Genomic DNA, 19,342 nt, shown 5'->3' with positions numbered 1-19,342 from the left:
CCCGAGTCCTAGCCCTCTCTGTGTTTCTGACTAGCTGTGTGACCCTGCACAAGTCACACCACCTGCCTGGCTTTATGTTCTATGGTTATATGAACCCCCCTTGGACTGCAAGCTCTCAAGAACTAGGACTTGCCTATTCTGTTTTAATCCCAGGGCTTGGGTTTTTGAAGAAAAGTCTATTAGTTCAAATGTTTAAAACAGAATCTGGTTTTTCCAGTAACCAAGGATGTCTGCATTCAAGTCAGACCGCAGAAGTCTTAGGTCCCTGACCGCCAATGAAAAGGCTCCCTTGGGTCAGGGGCTTATCTCTGGTCCATTCAGTTGTGTCTGGAGTGTTGTGTGGTTGGTAAATACAGTTGGCCTATCTAGATGCGATGCTTAGAAAGGCATGTATTACAGTTTCTATTTTATTGGTAAGGAAACCATGTCTCAAAGGGGTTAAGTCACTGTAACCAGGACACAAAGCTGGTGAGTGATAGTACAGAGTGGCACTCCAAAGCCCCAGGTATTTCCCACCGTGGAGGACTGGCAGCTGCAGCCTAGTCATGCAGGGTGGGGTGGGGTACATCGGGAGCTACTGGGGTTCAGTGGAGGGAGCCAGCTTTGCAGACTTGGGGTGGGGGGGGACTTCTGGGAAGTCTTCTTCTCGGAAGCAGTGGCCTTTGAGATAGGAGTTAAAAGACAGGCAGGCAGGGGTGAGAAGAATATTCCAGGTGAAGGAAATGATGTGAGCCTAAGTATTTGGGTGAGGAGACATGGGAGAGGAAACTAGGGGGAATTCTGAGCAAGTAGGACTGTGCTGAATACCAGCGTACATGAGGGGACATATATGAGACCAGCTTGTGTGCCAGGCCTAGTCAGAAGTTTGGGGCTTGATTTGTGAGGCCCTGGGGAGTCATTGAGGGTTGTTGAGCAGGTGAGAGGCCTGATTAGAACTCTGCTGCCAGAAAAAGTCCGAGGAGTTGTTTACAAGTCTGTTTCTCCTCCACTGTTGTCTTCAGGCAGAGATGGGGAGGAGAGCAGGGGAGCTGAGGAGTGCGCGTGGTACCACCGTCTTCAGGCGATGGCCTGAGGAGTGAGAAGAGAGTGGGCAGTGGCCAGGGCTGTATGACTGGATGTGAGGGATAGAGAGGAGGGGGTGGAGCCGGAGACGCCTTTCCTTCCTCCCTTGGCCATCCATCCCCTCTGGCCTGAGGTCTGGTCTGATGAGGCAGAGCACAGAGCATGCCCCTGCTGTCTGTGTGAGTTCCTGAGCAGTGAGATCTTTAATTTTTGTCTGCTGAGCCCCGATGGGCGAGGGGCCAGCCTGTGTTACAACCTCCTGGAGGCCCCTGGGCCAAGGCCCTCAGACCGGAGTGGACGGAAACAAGGAATGAGTCATGCAGGCAGGCTGGGGCCCACTGGGGTCTGGCAGCACCTCCTGTCCCACTCCCCAGCCTGGTGTCTGTGCCCTGTCTTGACAAGTTTTAGGATCCCAGCCTGACCCCAAGGCTTGGGGTCCTAGAGACTAGAGTATTGGGGGCACCAGGGAAAACCTCACTGGGTGTCTCCATTCTCAGCGTCTGATCCAGGGGGCAATGGAGGTCAAGAGATGATAGCAGAAGGCGTTACCCCCTTTCTTTGTCTTGATGATGAAGAATGCACGGGAGGCTGCTTACAGGCCTCCTGGGAAAAGCTTATTCTGGGAAACACCCCACAGCAGCTTTTGTTCTCTGTCCCCACAACTCCTATCTTTGGGGTATGAGGGATACCACTGCTTCACAGCAGGAAGCCAAGGTGGGGACAGGCTGGGAGACCCCAACGATAGCCAAGGGAAGTTGTTCCTACTTGCCTTGTCCTCAAATTCCTGCACAGCCGGTCCGGAATCCTGGATAGGTCGGCACAGTCCCTTTGGCCCACAGCACTTTCTCCCTGGGGATTTTGAATGGTTAATGCAGTATGAGACCCTCCCCATCCAAATCCCCCTCACTCCTACCCGCTATGGAGCACTCAAAGCCCCCGTGGTCTCACCAGAAGGAATTAGAAGAAGGAGGCCTTCCAGACTGCTCCCACTGTTTCCCTGCTCAGGTCTTCACAGACTCTGCTTGGAGAGAAGCTATGTTTCATCGCCCAGGAGTTCTAGAAGATTCTACTCCAGTCAGAGGCTGAAGGAATTTATGCAGGTAAGTGGGAAACGTTGTCTGAGCTTTAGCTAAATGCACAGAGCTTTCGGATCAGCCCACTCTTGTATCAAAGACTGGAAATGAAGAGAAAGTGAGCTGCATTTTCACATCATTGCGAGGCATCCTGGGGCAAGGCTAGTGTGCGGCAGCAGAAGCAGCATGGGCTTGGGAGCCGTTCAGACTTTCTCGTTGACTCAGGCTCGACTCCTAGCTGTCTGACCTTGAGCAAGAGTCCTCACCCCTCTGGGTTTGTGAGATGGGAATTACAATGCCCACCACACAGGGGCACGCGGATGTTCTATTCATGGCACTTTTCTTTTCCAAAGAGAAAAACTGAGGGGTGAGATGAGCCTTCATTCAGCAACTGAAACCGATTTGATGTAGGGTAAGCTTCATTTCCTTCCTTCTCCTCCACGGGAGGGAATCAGACTCACTGAGACTCACCGTGATGACTTTTATCTGCCCTTGACCCAAAAATCGGACCTAGCCAGAAACAGACCCGAGGAGGGTGGGACGTGCTTGGTGGGGGCTCTCCAAGTGGCCCTCGGCACCCCCCACCACACCACACACAGCTAGGAATGCTCCCAGTTCCCAGGGACCTGCAGCCGGGGGCGCGTCTCCAGAGCAATGCTCCTCTGGAGGCCGGCGTTGTCATGCCTGGAACCCGACAAGCCAGGGAATGGACCCTAGTGTAGCCACGTACTAGCTTTGTGATTGTGGGTAAGCCATTTTACCTCTCTGAGCCTTCATTTCCTCAGGTGCTACGTGATGAACTAGGAGTCCTTCCTTCCTAAGATTGCTACGAGAATTAAATGAGAGAATGTCTGGGAAACACTTAGCACAGCACCTGGTGCTTCTTAAGCACTCAAGAAATACCAGCTGGCAGATGGAGTCGCGGTAATTAACCGCCCCCCCCCCATACACACACACACACACACACAGGTTAGACGGGCTGGTTATCTAATTTGCCCTGAAGGTGGGGGTGGCAAGAAGAGCATCTTTGTCTCCCTTTTCAGATGAGAAAATAGCTGAGAGCTGAGCTCAGTTCAGAGAAGCCAGAAGCGTTCATGCCCAGCTGGAGAAGACCACACTGGATGACCAAGGCAGAGGCGGGGGGGGGGGGGGGGTGTGGTGAGCTCTGGGGGGATGCCAGGCCTCGGTGTCTGAGGTGGAAGGGTCTCGGCAGCCCTCGTGGGCCCTGAAGGCCTCATGCAGGAGCGAACTGGGGCCTCTTGGTGCAGCCCCCACCTTCCAAACTGGAGGCTGAGGCTGTGCATTGCCGAGGTCCCAGCTCTCCCCTGGGTCTGCACAAGAACATCTGAGCCCACGAGCTGCCCCGGTGGGGAAGGCCAGGGGCCCAATCAGCCTTCCTTCAGCTCTTCTGCCCACTGATTAACCAGGAAATGTGTTATTTGTTCTGAGCAGGAGAACAAGCTCTCCTGGGGAGAGGAATTCGGGGCTGGAGGTCCAGTCACTTCCAAGGAAGAAAAATCCCTGGAATTCTGTTGGAAGTCTGGGTCTCAGCAAAAGGAACAGAAATTCATCCCTTGTTTTTGGTCCTTTTTTACCAACTTAGTTTAGGTCCTGGTAGCCATGCGGCTGCCAGCATTATCCCAACAAGACACAGGAAAGCGAATAGGCTGCCTTGGGTGCCCAGCATCTCACCACCCCCTGTTGTGGTGCCTGTGTCCCGGCAAACCTTTTCCCACAGGAATCCTTTATCAATCCCTTCCGCCTCTCTCTGCAGGGCTCTCCAGAGATGATTTCCTTCCCCAGCCCCAAGAGATGGGTGAGTAGGCTTGGCAGCATTCTGTGCCTCACTGGGAGGAAGCTGGTATCAGGGGTGAGGACGTGACACAGGGTGAGTCAGGGGCCATGCCAGAAACAGCTCGCCCCCCTTCTTGTACTGGGCAAGATGGGTAGAGGGGGAGAGAAGATTCTGGTAGCTCCATACCACCAGGGAATTGATTGTGGGCTTGCAGGCAGGGAAGAGGGAGTGGGGAATGTGCAGTGGAGGGACTCAGGTGTGCCAGGAGCAGAGGGGCCGGGAAAGGTCCCCGTTCAGCTGTGAGGAGGGCTGCTGGGGCACAAGCCCGGGGTTAAAACAACAGGGTGCAGGCTCACAAGCTTGGGCTTGGGTGGTAAATGATCAAAGTCTGAGTCCTGCCTCCGCTACTTACCAACAAGCCAGTAGCTATTCCCAGCCTCAGTTTCCTCCTTTGTCCACCTGGAAATCATAATGCCTCCTTTATTTTGTTAAATGAGCCAATTTATGTAGCATGCTTAGCACCGTGCTTGGGCCATCGGAGGCTCCATAAATTTTGGCAGCTTTAGAAAAGAAAAACAAACAAAAGTATGGGACTGGAGATTCTGAAGAGCTGTTTCAAGGTCCCAACAGTTACAGGGGAGGGAGTGATGGGTGGTAAACGGGAGCCAGGACGGGAGGATGGCACCGGGGTGGGGCAGAAGGAGAGTCCTCAGAGTAGATTAGCCAGGCTGCAGCCCCAGGAGAACAGGGTGGGAATTTCCAGGGACCACTTGTACTCATGGAGGAGTGGGCGGGGCGCCTAGTGGTGAGGGAAGTGTGTCTGCATGAGGCTTTTGGCCCAGGCCAGCGGTAAGAGGCTGAATGGGCGGCAGACTTCCAGACGTGCAGACAGAGGAGATGGAGCAGTAATAATGACTTGGACACATGGGAGGAAAAAATAGCTCAGGGACAAAGATGACGCCAAGGTTTCTGGCCTTGGGAAGCTCATGGCGCTCTGAGGTGAGCGTTGAGGGATGAAGAGGAGAGCTCCTAAAGGAACGGGGCAGGTAGTGGGAAGAGGAGGGGGGTTCCCCCGAGCTGAGGAGTGGGGTGGATAACAGGGCAAGGGGGTGAGTGTGGAGCTGAGGCTTTCCCAAAGCTGGGAAGGTGCAGTGTCTCAGGGAGAAAACTGAACATTCTGGAAATTCCAATGGCATTCATCTCAAAACACAAGGCACAGGATTCAAGGAGATCCTTAGGGCCAGCCTTGGAGGCAGCAAGCACGTGAACTTGGACCAGTAATTACCACCAGAAACTCAGTTTTTTTCTCTCCTAAAGTGGGTCTAATGATACCAGCCCTTTTTACTTGATGGAATCATTCTGTCATTCATTCACTTAGCCAACCGTTGAACACATATTTCTTGGTTGTCTGTTGGAGTCAAGCACTGTTCTAGGTTCTGGGGAAACAAGCCAGGCAGACAAGATATCTATTCCTTTGGAGCTTTCACTGTGGCTTGGGAAGACAGACATGATTTTATAGGTTGTTGAACAGGATTCTTCTGTGATCTTTGAATTTCTGCTGAGGCCGCAAAGACTAGAACAATAAGGATTAAATATTCTCACATTCCAAAGGGAAGTACTAGACACCTTCCTAAAGGCAGAACTGGTTCAACAACACTTGCACCACATCCCTGGCTTCCAGTCTATACATGAAAGGGATTGAAGAAAGTTGTTGAGGTAGGGAACTGTTGCATTAGTAGGCAAGGCTGAGATTTCCCCGGAGGGCACTCCTCAGCGCAAACCAAGCCCCAAAAGAACAAGTCATAGAGCTTGGGGGCTTCCAAGAAGAGGAGACTAGCATGACTCCCCATAACTCTCTCTCCATGAGGCTGAGTTGCTGGAGGTTGCAAGCACCCCCCAATGGCCCAAGGCACAGCGAGGAATTTCTGGGGAGAACCCAACACGTGTCTTCAGGAATTGAGGATGGGCATAAATGAAGAGACTTGTGTGCACTTCCCATCTGGAGAACTCTGACTGTGGATCCTGGCCGGAGTGGCTTCTATGGCAGAGTGAGGAGCAGCCAAGTCACCAGTGGTTTGCTGGCATGGACGGGCAATTCCCACAAGAGGCAAGGAATACAGGAGTCTGCAAGAGGCTGGCCAGAGAGTGCTTTGCTACAGCAGTGGTGGAGGGTGGAGGTCCTGCAGGGAGACTCCCAAAAGCCCACAGATGTGTCCATGGAAGAATGAACACTTGGCACCTGCCAGCCAAGGGCACCTGTCACATAGGATTTTGTCACTGTCCCTCTAACACCTCTCCTCCAACCCTGACAAGGGGAGCCACAGCAGAAAAGGGAAATTAGAAAAACAGACCATGCGAGGGGCACCTGGGTGGCTCAGTCAGTTGAGTGTCTACGTCTTGATTTTGGCTCGGGTCATAATCTCTGGATCATGAGATCGAACCCCGGGTCGGGCTCTGTGATCAGTGGGGAGTCTGCTGGAGATTCTCTCCCTCTCCCTCTGCGCCTCCCCCTGCTCTCTCTCTCTCTCTCAAATAAACAAGTAAATCTTAAAAAACAACACAAAAACAGACCATGCCCTACTCTCCCCACCACAGGATCTCAGGCCAGGAGATAGGCCCATGGGGGGAGGGGAGGAGTATTAAATTGGATGCAAGATTGATTAAACTGGATGAGGTTTTGATTTGGACAGGACCAGACTTTTTAGTGCCTGAAAATTGGTCTTAATTACAGAAATGAGACTGTTCTTGTGGCGGCGGGGATGGGCAAGCCAAGGACTCTGCTTGAGATGTCATTAAAGGTGGAGAAGGGAAATTCACCATACCATGGTTGAAGGCAGTGAGGGGAGGAAAATGTAGCTCTTTCTTCATTGTCCCTCTTCAAGTTCAGCCCATTCAGTAAGTCAGTTACACAGGTAAACAAATAAAAAAGATACTTTCAACTGGGCATTCAAGCAAGGAAGGTAAAGCAGGGTGTCGTGGCACACGTGGGAGGACTGCTCTAGATTGGAGGCTCAGGGATAGCCACTCCAGGAGGCGGGTGATATTTGAGTTGAGAGGGGGAGCCATGAAGAGCTAATTCTGTAAAACATCTTGGAGAGAAGTGCTCCAGGGAGAGGGCAGTGGACATTAATGTGGCTTGTTCAAAGAGCAGAGACAACACTGCAAGAGAGGGGGCCCAGTCATGCGGGGTTTTGTTGGCCAGAGTCTGGAGTGGAGGCCATAGGCCAACACTAGGTATTAACGGTGCCCATCCTTTGGGACGTTATCCACGGGTGCCCTCCTGCCTGCTCTGTCACTCTTCCTTCCTGCGAAACAGTAGGCTGTGGAAATGCACTGGGGACAGCACACTGGCCAGGCCTTCAGGCTTGAGGGCAGGGGGCTATGGCATGAATGATGAGCTCATTGTTGGAGGTAGTCAGATGGGTGGCAGTCAGCATTCTTGCACCCCGCCCCCTCGCTGCCAGCTCAAGGTGTGAGCACACACCAGGTCAATCAGAGACTCATCGATTCCCTCCCACCCCTCCTCTGGGACATACCCCAGGGTAGTCCAGAGAATGGGCTTCTGAGCCTGAAGCAGGAGGCCAGGATTTTATCCCCTTTTTGGACACATGCTGTTACCTGGTGTGACCTTATTCAAGAGCCTCTATGTCTATACCTCTGTTAAAAAGGTGGTATCTCTTCCAGGATCCGCCATCGCCGCCCCAGGCCTCGCCCGGACCCTGACGCAGCAGGAAAAGGATTAGGATCTAGGAGCGCAGGCGGCGGGCAGCGGCTGCAAGGTGGCGGAGGACGCAGCCAGCTCCACTAGAGGGCGCGCGCCCCCCGGCGACCTTCCAGCGCGCTCGCACCCTGCGGCGGCGAGGGGGAGGCGAGCTCCCCTGCTGCCCCGCGCTGCCCCGCGCTAAGCCCACCCCGGAGCCTGCGCCCCCAGTGGCGGGGGCGGGAAGCGAAGGGGCCGGGCGTCCGTCCCTCGGGGCCCGGCCCTGTCCCGCCGATCTTAATACCTCTCCTGGCCTCCTCCAGACCTTCGAGGCCGCAGCCTTGGTCATGCAACCGGGAGTTTGTTCCAGAGGCCAGAGGCAGGAGAGAAATTCGGGACAGGTCAGCAGTTCGAGCTTGACCAGGACGAGAGGAAGGTGACCAGGCGCCCCTGTCCCGGCAGGCGTCGTCTCCCCTGCCAGCCGTCGGGTCAGCCCTGCGCTGCCCCCAGCTCCTCACGGGTTAACCCCCCTTCGCCGCCCGCTCGCTTCCCGGTGCCAAAGTGGGTGTTGCTGGAATTCCTCTCTCCCTCTCCCGTAATGAGGGGGCTGAGCTGTCCCTCCGAGGAGGGGGCATGGTGTAGATAAAAGAGACGAAAAAACAGGGGGAGGTTTCCAAAAATAAAAGCGTCCGTCTGCCCTTCAGAAGGCTGCAGAGACGGGAGAAGGCGCGAAGGTGCGGCGGCGGTGCGCGCCCGGCTGGAGACGAGCGGACGCCAGGCTCGGGGCGCGCAGCCCCGGGACCGCTCACGCCGCCCAGCCCTCGCCCCGGGAAGGCTGGCTTGGAGCCCCTAGACCGGGAGAAGCGGGCCGCCGGCCGGGGAGCGGAGCGCGGCCGCCGCAAGCCCCCGGGGCACTTCCCCCCGCTCAGCGCTCTCCAGTCGCCCCCGGCGCCATGAGGCCCCCGACCACCCACCGCTGCCCCGGGCGCGCCCTGCAGAACCCCTGCGGGGGCCTCCTGGCCCTCACTCTGGCTGTCTTCGTGGGCATGGGCCATGCTCAGAGGGACACGGTGGGAAGATACGAGCTGGCTGGCAGGGACGCGAATCGGCTGCGGCGCCCCGGGGGCAGTCACCCCGCAGCGTCTGCAGCCAAGGTGTACAGTCTGTTCCGAGAGCAGGACGCGCCAGTCCCGGGCTTGCCGCCCACGGAGCGGGCCCAACCCGGCTGGGGGAGCCCCCGGAGGCCCGTCGACGCGCTGGCCAGGAGGCCGCCCCGCGCGCAGCAGCCGCGGCGAGCCCAGCCACCTGCGCAGACCTGGAGAAGCAGTCCCTCGGGCCAGCAGCAACCCGCAGCCCGGGCCCGGGCCGCCCCGGCCCTCCCGCGCCTCGGAACCCTCCAGCGGCCCGGGGCTGCGCCCCCAACCCCGCCGCGGGGGCGGCTTACGGGGTGAGCACTGCAGAGGAAAGCCGGAGGGGGGGTGGGGGGGGAGGGAGCGAGGGTGGGTCCCCATGTGCTCATTAGTGGAGGGATGTGCAGGCGAGAGGAGAGGGCCCCGGGCTCGTGCCCTTGGTTCCTCCGGGGCCAAGGCGGCCTCAGGACTGCAAGGAAAAGCACGGGGGTCCTCAAGCTGAGGCTCGGAGATCTGACCCACTTTTGTAGAGTTGAGGGCAAAGAAAAACACCATCCTCACCCTTTCGTACCAGCTCGCCGAGACCTGACGCTAAATCCTTTCCCAAGGCGTCCATGCTTTCTCCTGCCCCCCGCTAACCAGTGCCCGCAGACTCCCGCAGCACCGCGGGGATCCGAGAGGGAGCCCAGAGGGGGCAGCAGGGTGGGCGTTCCAGTCGCCTGAGGCCCTAGAGCGGTTGAGCGGGCTCAGAGCGCAGGTAGGTGGAGGACGTCGGGGCTCCAGAGTGCCAAGGCAGATGCATCTCCGGGAAGCGGGCTGGCAGGGAATCCTGAACTTGGCTACAAGTGTACGAGTTGGGACGCAGGTCGGGCTGGGCCCGCGCGCGGCTGGACGTGGGAGGGGGAATGGGCTCGAGGGCACTTTGGGCCGGAAGCCCGCTCGCGCCGAGCTGTGGCACAGTGGGTACGTGGGAGAGGGGGTCTGTGTGTGCGCCTGTGCAGCTAGGTGTCAGCGCGACTCGCGCAATCTGCGGGGCTGTGTCCCCCAACCCGGCGATTTGCTTTTTTCCCTCTCCCCGGGCACCCCTGCTGCCCGCTGGGGGCGCCCTCGCAGCGTCGGGAGGCTCGGAGGCAACCCCATCCCCATGTCGGGGATCCTCATGGCTGAGGGGCACTTGGCCTCGTCGGGGTATGCCATGTGTCTCCAGAATGGAGGGCAAAGGGAGCCCCGGGGAAGGGCGGGGCTGGAGGAGGGCAGGATCCGAGAGGCTGGGAAGGGCTCTGGCAGCCCTCTATGGCCTGGGCCCAATTTCCCAGTTGATTTTAGTCCCAGTGCACAGCAAGGACACTTGTACCCTCAGTTCTACCCTGGAGGACGGTGTGCCTGGTGGCCTTCTGCTCCAGGTTTTCCTTGGCTGCTGAACTCTTCCTATTTCCCCAGGATTGCCTCCCTTCATTCAGATCTCTGCTCAGACAGGTCTGCTCTGGCAGACCTGCCCCACCCTGTCTCCCTTCACGTGCTTTACCTGTTTCTGCGTTGATTGCCCACACCAATGTCAATTCTACAAAAACAGAGGCTTTGTTTTGTGCATTGCTGTTACTAGTGCCTAGAACAGAGCCTGCAGACAGTTGATATTCGTTAAGCATCTGTTGAATGAGTGAATGAACTCCCTGCTGCCCCAGCAAGGCCCAACCTAAAACAGGCGGAGAGCAGACCCATGCACTGCCAAGTTGCTTACACACAGGATCAGTCAACAAGTGTTAATGGAGCACCGGCTGTGTTTCAGTTTTTTCCTTTCCTGACGTGTGCAAGTGAATACATGCTTCCTAAGAGCAAGTGTGCAGAGCCTGGGACAGGGGATGGGGGTTCAGAGACAAAGGCATTGTTCCTGCCAAGAGAGCAACTCAATTACTTACAATGCAGTTGGAGAGATGAACAGATATGTACCAGTGAATGTGCTTACTAGTAACGGAAGCTTCCTATTAAGCATAAAGGAATGGGACAGTTATGGCTGAGGAGCTCAGAGGAGCTGAAGTCCCTGTGGCTGGATGGGCAGTATTCAGGGAAACAAGAGGGGAGGTGGCAGGAGTGGGGCCCAGAGGTGTAGCACTGCCCAAGGCTGAGGGCTTCTCACTGTTGGCACTGGCCTGGGGGTAGGATGGCACCCTCGTGTAGGGAAGCCATTGGAGTGAGGCTGGACACATAGGTTGGGGCAGATCATGGAGGAGCTCATAGCTTAGGCATTTAGGTGCAAGTTGGGGGAAGGTAGAATAGTGGAGGTTGGGATTGGAAGGGTGCACTATTAGAAGTTGTGAAGTGAGGTGGGGATGTGCAAAGCAGATTGTCACCACAACAAAACTGATATATGAGTACAGGCGTGTAAGGACACGGGCTGGGTGCCACCCCTAGGCACCTGTCATACACAGGTGCACACATCAAATCACATGTTGGGTTTGGCTCCTCCCCCAGATTCTTTTCTGCAGCTTTGATTAAGGGTGGGTTCCTCTGGCAGTCCACGCAACCACTCCAAGTGAGCTGAGTAGCAATCTTGTCCATCTGCTTCCTCTGTGCAGGCCCATTCTGGCTAATGGCTTCTGGCCAGGCTGACCCCTGGCAGTTGCCTAGTGGGCTGCTCACGGCCAAGGACCAAGTGCCACCTGCTGGTGAAGCTTGGGATTACATTACTACTATGGGCGATTCTTCATTCATTCAACAAATATTTGAAAAGCCTCCTGTATGCCAGGCTCTGTGCTGGACCATGGAGCTGCAGCAGAGGCCAACAACACAGCCGGTGTCCTCACAGAACTGGCATGTGGTGGGGATTTATTGCACACAATGAAGATTTATTAAGCATGTGCCAGACACAGTTCTAGTGTGTGGGATACATTGTAACCACAGCAGACACAGATCCTGCACTAATGGAATTTATGGTCTACAGAGGACTTTTAAAGCCATTGTTTCACAATATTCAGTGTTTCTTGAACTAGCCTCACAGCCTAATAATTTCCCCTGCTCTTTTCTCTCTTGTTCTATTATTTTTCTTTAAATTTACACACTGTAAAAAATAGTACGATTTTGTATTTTATCTATTTTAAACTATTTTATATTATGAGGTTTTGTACAAACATATAAAAAAAGTTGGAAATAATATAACTAACGATCCAGATTTTTCAAACCTTAATATTTTGGCATTTTTTGCTTTTGATTTTTTTAGTTTAAAATCCCTCCATAAATTTGTCTCTCTCTTCCCAGAGTTAACCACTACCCTGAATTTACTCATGATTCCAATGTATGTTTTTACACTATTACTACAGATACATGCCTCCATAAAATACACAATATTGTTTTGCATATTTTAAACTCAGATAAGTGATACCATACTGTATTATCCTCCTACAATTTGCTTTCTCGCCTCCTCATTAGATTTTTGAGTCTAGCCATGTTAATATAATCAGCCCACGTTTATTCGTTTTAACTGTGGTATATTATGCTGCTGTCTGAATATACCACAGTTTATCCATCCTCCTGTTTTTGAACATTTAGATGACTTACATTTTTTTTTTTTTTTTGCTATTGCAAACAGTGCTTGACTCATTTTTCTACACAAATAAATTCATTTTTCAAGGACACTTTGTATCACTATCATGGTTGAAAATAGTACCACTTGGCATAAAAAGAAGGTAATTGTAGGAAAATTGAAATGAAAAGAAAATGTTTTTAAATTCTAATGGTGTCTAACTAGAAGCTCAACCGTGTGGTGTGTTCTTCCTATTGAAAAGGGAGACTAGCAAGTGTGGAGGGAAGGACCTGGCATCGGGACCCAACCTCAGACTGATTTTTTTTTACTGATTTAATCAGGCTAGAAAGATCACTGAAAAGGGGGTCACTTTCTCACCACGTGACTCGCAGTGTTGAATGCTGTGGTTGTGGAAACCTAAAACCCCCTTTCCTAACCTGGGTGTGGCTCATCCATTATTTGGGAAACAGTGGATTAAGTGAAACAAGAAGTATTAAATGTATACCACGTGTCAGGCATTGTGTTAGACACAAAGAGGAATAAGAAAGAATTCTCAAGATAGTCAAGTTGGGGACACATATGACCAGTAACCTGAGATAATCAGGACTAAATGACTGCAGTGGATGGGGAATGGGGAAGGCAGAGGATATATCAGGGGAGGCTTACACAGAGGAGGTAACATTTGATCTGGAAGTCTTGGATTATGCAAAGGATTTTAATCAGCAAAGAGAGGGAAGGCATTCTAGGCAGAGAGCAGTTTAAGCAAAGGCACCACATCAAAATGTAGCCCTATGTGGTGCAATTGCAGGACAACAAATTTTGTAGCCTTGGAGGATCATAGCCTTGGTTGTGGAAGGTTGTGGAGACAGGACAGGGGATGAGGGCAATTAGACTGCATAAGCAGATGGGGGCCTGGCCGGCTTCAAAGGGGCCAATGGAGAGTCAGGGGAGGTTTTTAACAAAGGACCAGTATGATCACATTGGTCTGAAGTGGACCAGGAGCTGTTCCAGGCTGTTGGCCAGATGTGTCCCTAAAGGTTGGACAATGATGCTGGATCCTGAGTTGATGTTTGCTGAGAGGTGTCACCTGGAAGGTTGGGCTCATATGATCTCATGGTGGTACCTTCCAAGGGGTCAGAACCATTGAGTCGGATATGCCCCAGCTAGTCCGACTTACTTGCTCTCTCTAGCTAGCCAGAGCCAGCTGAATGGTCATCTCTCAGCTGAATGGTCATCTCCCAGCTGAATGCTCATCTCCCACCTTCCAGGCCTCTGCCCAAGATTCGAATATTGGCCTCGAAAGAACTCTCAGAGTCCCCCATTGATTTCCTGAATCTCTCTTGAGTGCCCTTCCAGGCCCAGCCTGGCCGGCCCTGCCCGGCAGCCTTTGATTCTGACCAGGCCTCGCTGTGTTCCTGAAGGCCCTGAGGGGCAGGCTGCTGCCCCCTATAGTCAGCTACAAAGCTGTCCCGAGGGCATCTGGGGTGACAGCTGGCTCAGGGGACCTCCTTGGGCTGGGCTCCATGCCATGACCTCCCAGTCAAGTAGGCCCCTCAGTCTGTGCTATCTGGACACTAACAGACCCTAGTTCTTAGAAAACTCTCAGGCATGCAGTCTGGGTTTCCTTGTGAAGACCTCCTTGGCCTCTAAGAGGACTTGTCACCACTGCAAGGCATAGTGACTTCCAAATGCGTGGGTAGTACATCCATCCCTTCCTCCAGTGCGCACACTCAGAAAGCCTGGGTATGAGGACCAGCCCCTTCCTCAGAACCCAGCAACTTGGGCCCTGACGGGGAGGAGGCTCTCATAGAGCCAGGAAGCAGCAGAAGGCCGCGGTCCAGAGTGGCTCCAAGGTGGCCAGAATGACCCAGCTTTTGGCTGGGAGGACATTCTGGGATCTCGCTGGGAGGCAGCTCCCCACAACTTTGGGCCACAGGGCTAGAAATGGGCTTCAGCTTTTCCAAGCTGCAGGAATTTATTTTGAATGTTTTGTAAGGCTCCAAAAACCACACAAGCTTTGGGGTTCACTCAAATGTCAAATAAACTCGTAAACGAGACCAGATGCTCACTCTTCTGTCCACAGAGGTCACAGGAATGGCCCCCCTCTCTGCACCCTGATTCTCCAGCTCATTCTCTGCTGCCCCACTCAGCCTGTTTCAGTGAGTGCTCAGTAGACAATTTCTGATGGTAATAATGGGGTCCACACAGCCAGGGCCAGGCCCAGGCCCTCAGGCGCCTTCCCCGGGGGGAACCCTTCTAGAGAAGTCACCCAGGCCCAGGCATTTGGGTCTCCAGATGGAGAGTCAGGGCTGGTGAAAGGTGCTGGTGCTACACGGGCTTCACCACACACCTGAAAGCGAAGTTTGAGTGAGCTGGGTGAGTACCCCAGCAGTTACTACAGACCAGTTTCTCCTGTGGGGGCCCTCAGTGCTGGCCCCACAGCTGGGGAAGGACTATCCCCCATAAAATAAGTTCCGTTCGCCTGTGCAGATAAAACGAGTGTGCTCACTGTGCACAGGCAGCTTAACCCAAGGCCCTAGCTTCATCTTCCTACCAGCTCATCACCTCAAGCCCCTTTTTTTTTTTTAAGATTTCATTTATTTGAGATGGAGTGAGTGAGAGAGAGAGAAAGAGCACAAGCAGAGGGAGGAGCAGAGGGAGAGGGAGAAGCAGGGTCCCCACTGAGTCGGGAGCCCGATGCAGCACTCGAACCCAGAACCCGGAGATCATGACCCGAGCCGAAGGCAGACGCCCAACTGACTGAGCCACCCAGGCACCCCACCTCAAGCCCCTCTTAAATAGAAATTCTATAACCCCAGGTCCCTCTGTCTCCCCTTGCACCATGCACCAGCCTGCCCAAGGGCAAGGCTCCTCCCATGCGCATTTGTTGGCTGATGATGCATATGTGTTTCCCAAAGACTATTTTATGTGTGTTTTCCAGCTTCGCTTAGATAGTCAGCATTTGTGGGGCAAAGGACCATGGTGTTTATTTTTTGGTGAGAGGCAGTGTAGGGTTGGAGCTTGACTTAGAGGCAGGGCAACTCAGGTTTGATCCGGCTTTGGCACTTACTCATTGTTGAGCCTCGGCGGGTCATTGAACCTCTCTGAACTTGCTTTTTTCATCGTCTGCATCATCACTGTCATTAATTGTCCTAGAGAGTGCCTTCTTTGTGTTAGGGACAACAATCCAGCTAGGCAGGTATTATTCCCTCCATCATACTGCTGGAGAGAGTGAAGTTGCCCAAGATCACGCAGAGAATAACGGGATTCAACTGTCAGATCTGCGGGATCGCCAAGTTCTTGCCCCGGGGCCACGTGGACTCCCTAGAGAAGGAGGACGGTCTGGCCAGCCTGGCAGTGTTCCCGGGGCCCTGCCCATAGAGGGTGGGACCATCCAAGGGGCTCTGGGAATAGTACCTCTCTGAGTACCCTTGTGCTGACCCGGTTTTGCTGACCCCACAGGAGGAATGTCTGCGGAGGACAGTGCTGCCCAGGATGGACGACAGCAAATAGCACCAACCATTGTATCAAACGTGAGTGCCTCTGCCCCATCCGCCCTTCTCCCCCTCTCTCCTTCGAGGTTGGCCAGGCCCAGGGACTCCGGAACCTGGAGCAAAGGTGTCTTCCCGGTCTGCCTCTCCAGAACAGAGGCAATGGACGGTGGAAGGGAGATTTTAAAAAGGCCTCCAGCTGAAAACGACTCTCAGATAAAATTCCCCACTTGTGTTTTCAAAGCTTCCCCTCCTGCTGCCCCACTGTGTTGGTGCCCCGCTCGCCCTGTCCGTAGGGGCCCTTGGGCGCGCACACACCCCTGTGATCTGCAGCACATGCCTGGCCCCAGAACCTCATTTCTAGGGGCACCATTCACCTTGCGTGCTATGGGAATCCCCCTCTGCCTTGGCCCCTGCCCCCGCCGGTCCTGGCCTCTGTCAGGCCCCCTGCCGGCATGAGGCTGTCAGATGAGGCTCCGATCCCATGTCTGGAGCAGTCTCCCTTCCTCCTGGCTGGCCCCGATGAGAGCAAAGAGAGAGTCGTCATCTTAGTTACGTGGAAAGCAAGGAGCGAGGCAGGAAGAGCGAGGGCCCCGATGCCCAGGCCTTCACTCACAGGACAGAGGCAGTGCCAATAAGAGCCGATGGCTACGCGGCCCGCAGTTTGTGCCAGGTACACTTTGCGAGGCCCATGGGGCAGGGAGGACCACTATCCATTGGGCAAAGAAGGAAACTGAGCACAGGCAAGTCACTTGTTCAAGGTCATGTGGCCTGGAAATGGCAGGATTTTGAACTCAGGTGACCTGACTCCAGGGTCCCTCTTCTTAATCACTACAGCCTGCGGCCAGATAGCTTATCTGACCTCATCTTTCCGGGGCTCACTGTCTGCACCTGTGAGCAGAGACCAGCTACTCCCACCATGCCGGCTACTCCTGCTGGTTCACAGCTGAGCATTTGCTCTGCGCCCCACACTGTGCTAAGCTCTTCACATGTCTTTTTCGAGGCTCTCAATAACCCTGTGCAGTGGGTGTTTAGTCATCATTCCCACTTACACGAGGACGCTGAGTCTTGGCTTGATTGGGAAACACGGCCAAGGTAACGCTACTCCAAGGCCTAGAGCCGGGGCTGGATCCAGGCGGTTTGACTTCAGAATCCCATACTCTTCTCTGTGGGGGTTTGTTCCCTCCCAACCCCAGCTGAGCCCCAGGCCTTCTAGAATTTGGAATCCTCACAGGGGAAAACAGATACGGGATCTTTCTCCTTCACACTCCAGGGCTCCTCTTGAGGTCTTGTCAGCTCCCGGCCCAGGAGCCCCGCCTGACTGCCCCCCTGCCACTACATTCTGCCAGGCCCTAAGCCTGGCTGCAAAGTCTCAGTCTCACCAGAACCCCTTCCTGGCCAGCGACAAGCCCCAGGCCCTATTCAATGTGAGGGTTTCACAGCTAATGGTCTATGACAAAAACCTGCGGTGTTCCCAGCCCTGATGGATTCCCTCAGCTCTGATTCTGAGGCCTCCTGAGATGGGGATGGGATGGGGACACGAGGGGGATGCTGGTTCACCCAGCTCTTGGTTCCGCTTCAAACCCCATGGCCCTGGCCCTCTCCCAGCCTGACGGTGAAGCTCACGCAGAATCTTGGGTCTCTCTAAGGGTCTCCAGGTAGAGAAACCAAAACCCCCAACTCAAAAACGAGCAGCAAAGCAGATCTTTCCCCTGAAAATTCTTTCCTTTTCAGGGAGCCTGGATGAGTGGGGCTCTCAGAGGACAGGCCCTCTCTGGCTGGGGGCCGAGATGGGGGAAAGACCCTTGTCCTTCAAAATGATAAAGATGAAGACAGTGTGCCTCGGGTGGTTTTGCTTAAGGTCACAGACTCATTGGAGGAGGTTCAGAGACTCAAAATCAGCAACTCCCGTGGGCAGAGAAACCAGGGATGTGGGTAGCCAGAGGGTTTCATGCTCAGCAGAAGCTCTGAGGTTGGGCCCTTGGAGCCTGGGCACTGGTATATTTTTAAAGCACCCCAGGCAATTCTAGCCAGGGCTGAAGACCACTGAGCAGGGTTTGGCCAGTCATAGGAAGATGTGCAGCGGGGGCCCTAACCCAAATCTGGATGTTCCCACGAATCCTCTGGGATCTTATTTAAAGTGCGGATTCTGGGATGCCTGGGTGGCTCAGTCGGTGAAGCGTCTGCCTTCAGCTCAGGTCATGATCCCGGGGTCCTGGGATCGAGTCCCACATCAGGCTCTTTGCTCAGGGGGGAGCCTGCTTCTCCCTCTGCCTGCCGCTCCCCGCCCCTGCTTGTGCTCTCTCTCTCTGATAAGTAAATTAAATCTTTTTTAAAAAATTAAAAAAATATAAAGTACAGATTCTGATTCAGCAGGTCTGGGCTGGAGAGTCTGAGTTTCTAACGAGCTCCCAGGGGCTGCTGCCTTTAGTACAGGGACCACACTTGGAGCAACAGAGCCTTGGTGCACCCTGGAGGACCAGGGAGGGATTTGGGGTGGGAGATGGGGAGGAGGGTTGGTACGTTCTGGTGAGCTTGGCAGAGAGGGTTGCGGAGATTTGAGTTGAAGCTGGAGCAGGGTGGCTTCAGAGGGGCTTGGCCTCTCACCAGCTGCCCGAGGGCTCTGGGCCTGGGCCTCGCGCTCCGGCCCTCCAGCGCTGGAGGTTCTTGGTTTCCTAACTTGTTCATGATTTTCCCGTGGTAGTCTCTGCCAAACTGGAGTTTTGACGCTGGAAACTCAAGGTTGGGTGAGTGGGCAGATTGTCAGAAGCAACGTGTGTGCGTGTGTGTACCCTTGTGCCCCAGCCGGAGGATGCTCCAGCATGCTGCCAAATCCCCCTTCAGCCTGGGAGTCCTCAGCCCCCCTATTTCTCTCCCGGTCATTCCCCCCACTAGACCCTGGCCCGCAGGCTGGCAGCCCTCCTGGAGGAACTGCCAGTGGGCATTAGCCTTTCCCACTTGAAGTTGCCTTGCCCACGGAAGGGCTGTGTGCTAATGAGCGGGGCCTTGTGCTGTTTGCTTGTTGCCATTTTGCTGCTAAAGAGCCTAATGAGAACCACGTGGGCGGTGGGGTGTTGGCTCTGTAGAATGTGGGGCTCTTGGCTCCACACCCTGTCAGCTGGTCCTCCTGCTCCCCCCCCACCGCCGCCGCCCCGTGGTTAGTATCTTCCTCTCCCCTCCCCACTGCTGCCCTCCTGGCTGGAGCCAAGAGTGCCAAGGCTGGGGAATGCTCAGCGCTCTTTCCCAGCAGTTTCACACATGTGGGGTGCTTCCCTGGCCAGCAGGAGAGGGGCCGACAAGGAGGGGTGGGTGACCTACCCCCACTGCCAAGAATGAAGTCTAGTCCCAGAACCGTGTGGAGACTCAGTCTGTCCCCTGGTCTCTGCCAGAAATCTGTGGGTCTGACCCACTACTCAAGTGCAGGGAGGGATGGCCCTTGCCCCCTGGGCCACCGCGCGGCCCCCTCCTTCCTCCTCTCAGAGAATCCTCGGTTGCTGTGACCTCCCAGTCCATCTGCCTGGCAGGCCCCTTCCTTCGTCCCTGTCTGGTCCCTGGACCTCAGGGAGCCACTGCA

General features: G+C 54.6%; 1 protein-coding gene and 1 long non-coding RNA gene across 3 annotated transcripts in view; one reads left to right on the top strand and one right to left on the bottom strand.

The window, feature by feature from the left end:
- Nucleotides 1–421: 421 nt before the first annotated feature.
- LOC144382796 (uncharacterized) lies at nucleotides 422–2,208 on the bottom strand. The gene is made up of 3 exons (XR_013450197.1): nucleotides 2,011–2,208; nucleotides 1,832–1,911; nucleotides 422–1,068 (listed from the first exon to the last, which is right to left on the bottom strand). It is a non-coding gene; the product is annotated as an uncharacterized LOC144382796 (long non-coding RNA).
- A 5,688-nt stretch (nucleotides 2,209–7,896) lies between these two features.
- LTBP2 (latent transforming growth factor beta binding protein 2) overlaps nucleotides 7,897–19,342 on the top strand; it is a 102,471-nt gene continuing 91,025 nt past the window's right edge. The window contains exons 1-2 of one of the 2 annotated variants that reach the window (XM_036114450.2): nucleotides 7,897–9,077; nucleotides 15,740–15,810. In XM_036114450.2, the coding sequence (XP_035970343.2) occupies nucleotides 8,584–9,077; nucleotides 15,740–15,810 (565 nt within the window). In that variant the 5' untranslated portion in view covers nucleotides 7,897–8,583. The remainder of the gene's footprint in view (nucleotides 9,078–15,739; nucleotides 15,811–19,342) is intronic. The other variant, XM_078053957.1, reaches the window with a different exon arrangement.

Source organism: Halichoerus grypus, chromosome 8 (assembly GCF_964656455.1).
Source record: "Halichoerus grypus chromosome 8, mHalGry1.hap1.1, whole genome shotgun sequence".
In the NCBI taxonomy this organism is placed as follows: domain Eukaryota; kingdom Metazoa; phylum Chordata; class Mammalia; order Carnivora; family Phocidae; genus Halichoerus; species Halichoerus grypus.
This window is presented reverse-complemented; position numbering and strand designations above follow the sequence as displayed.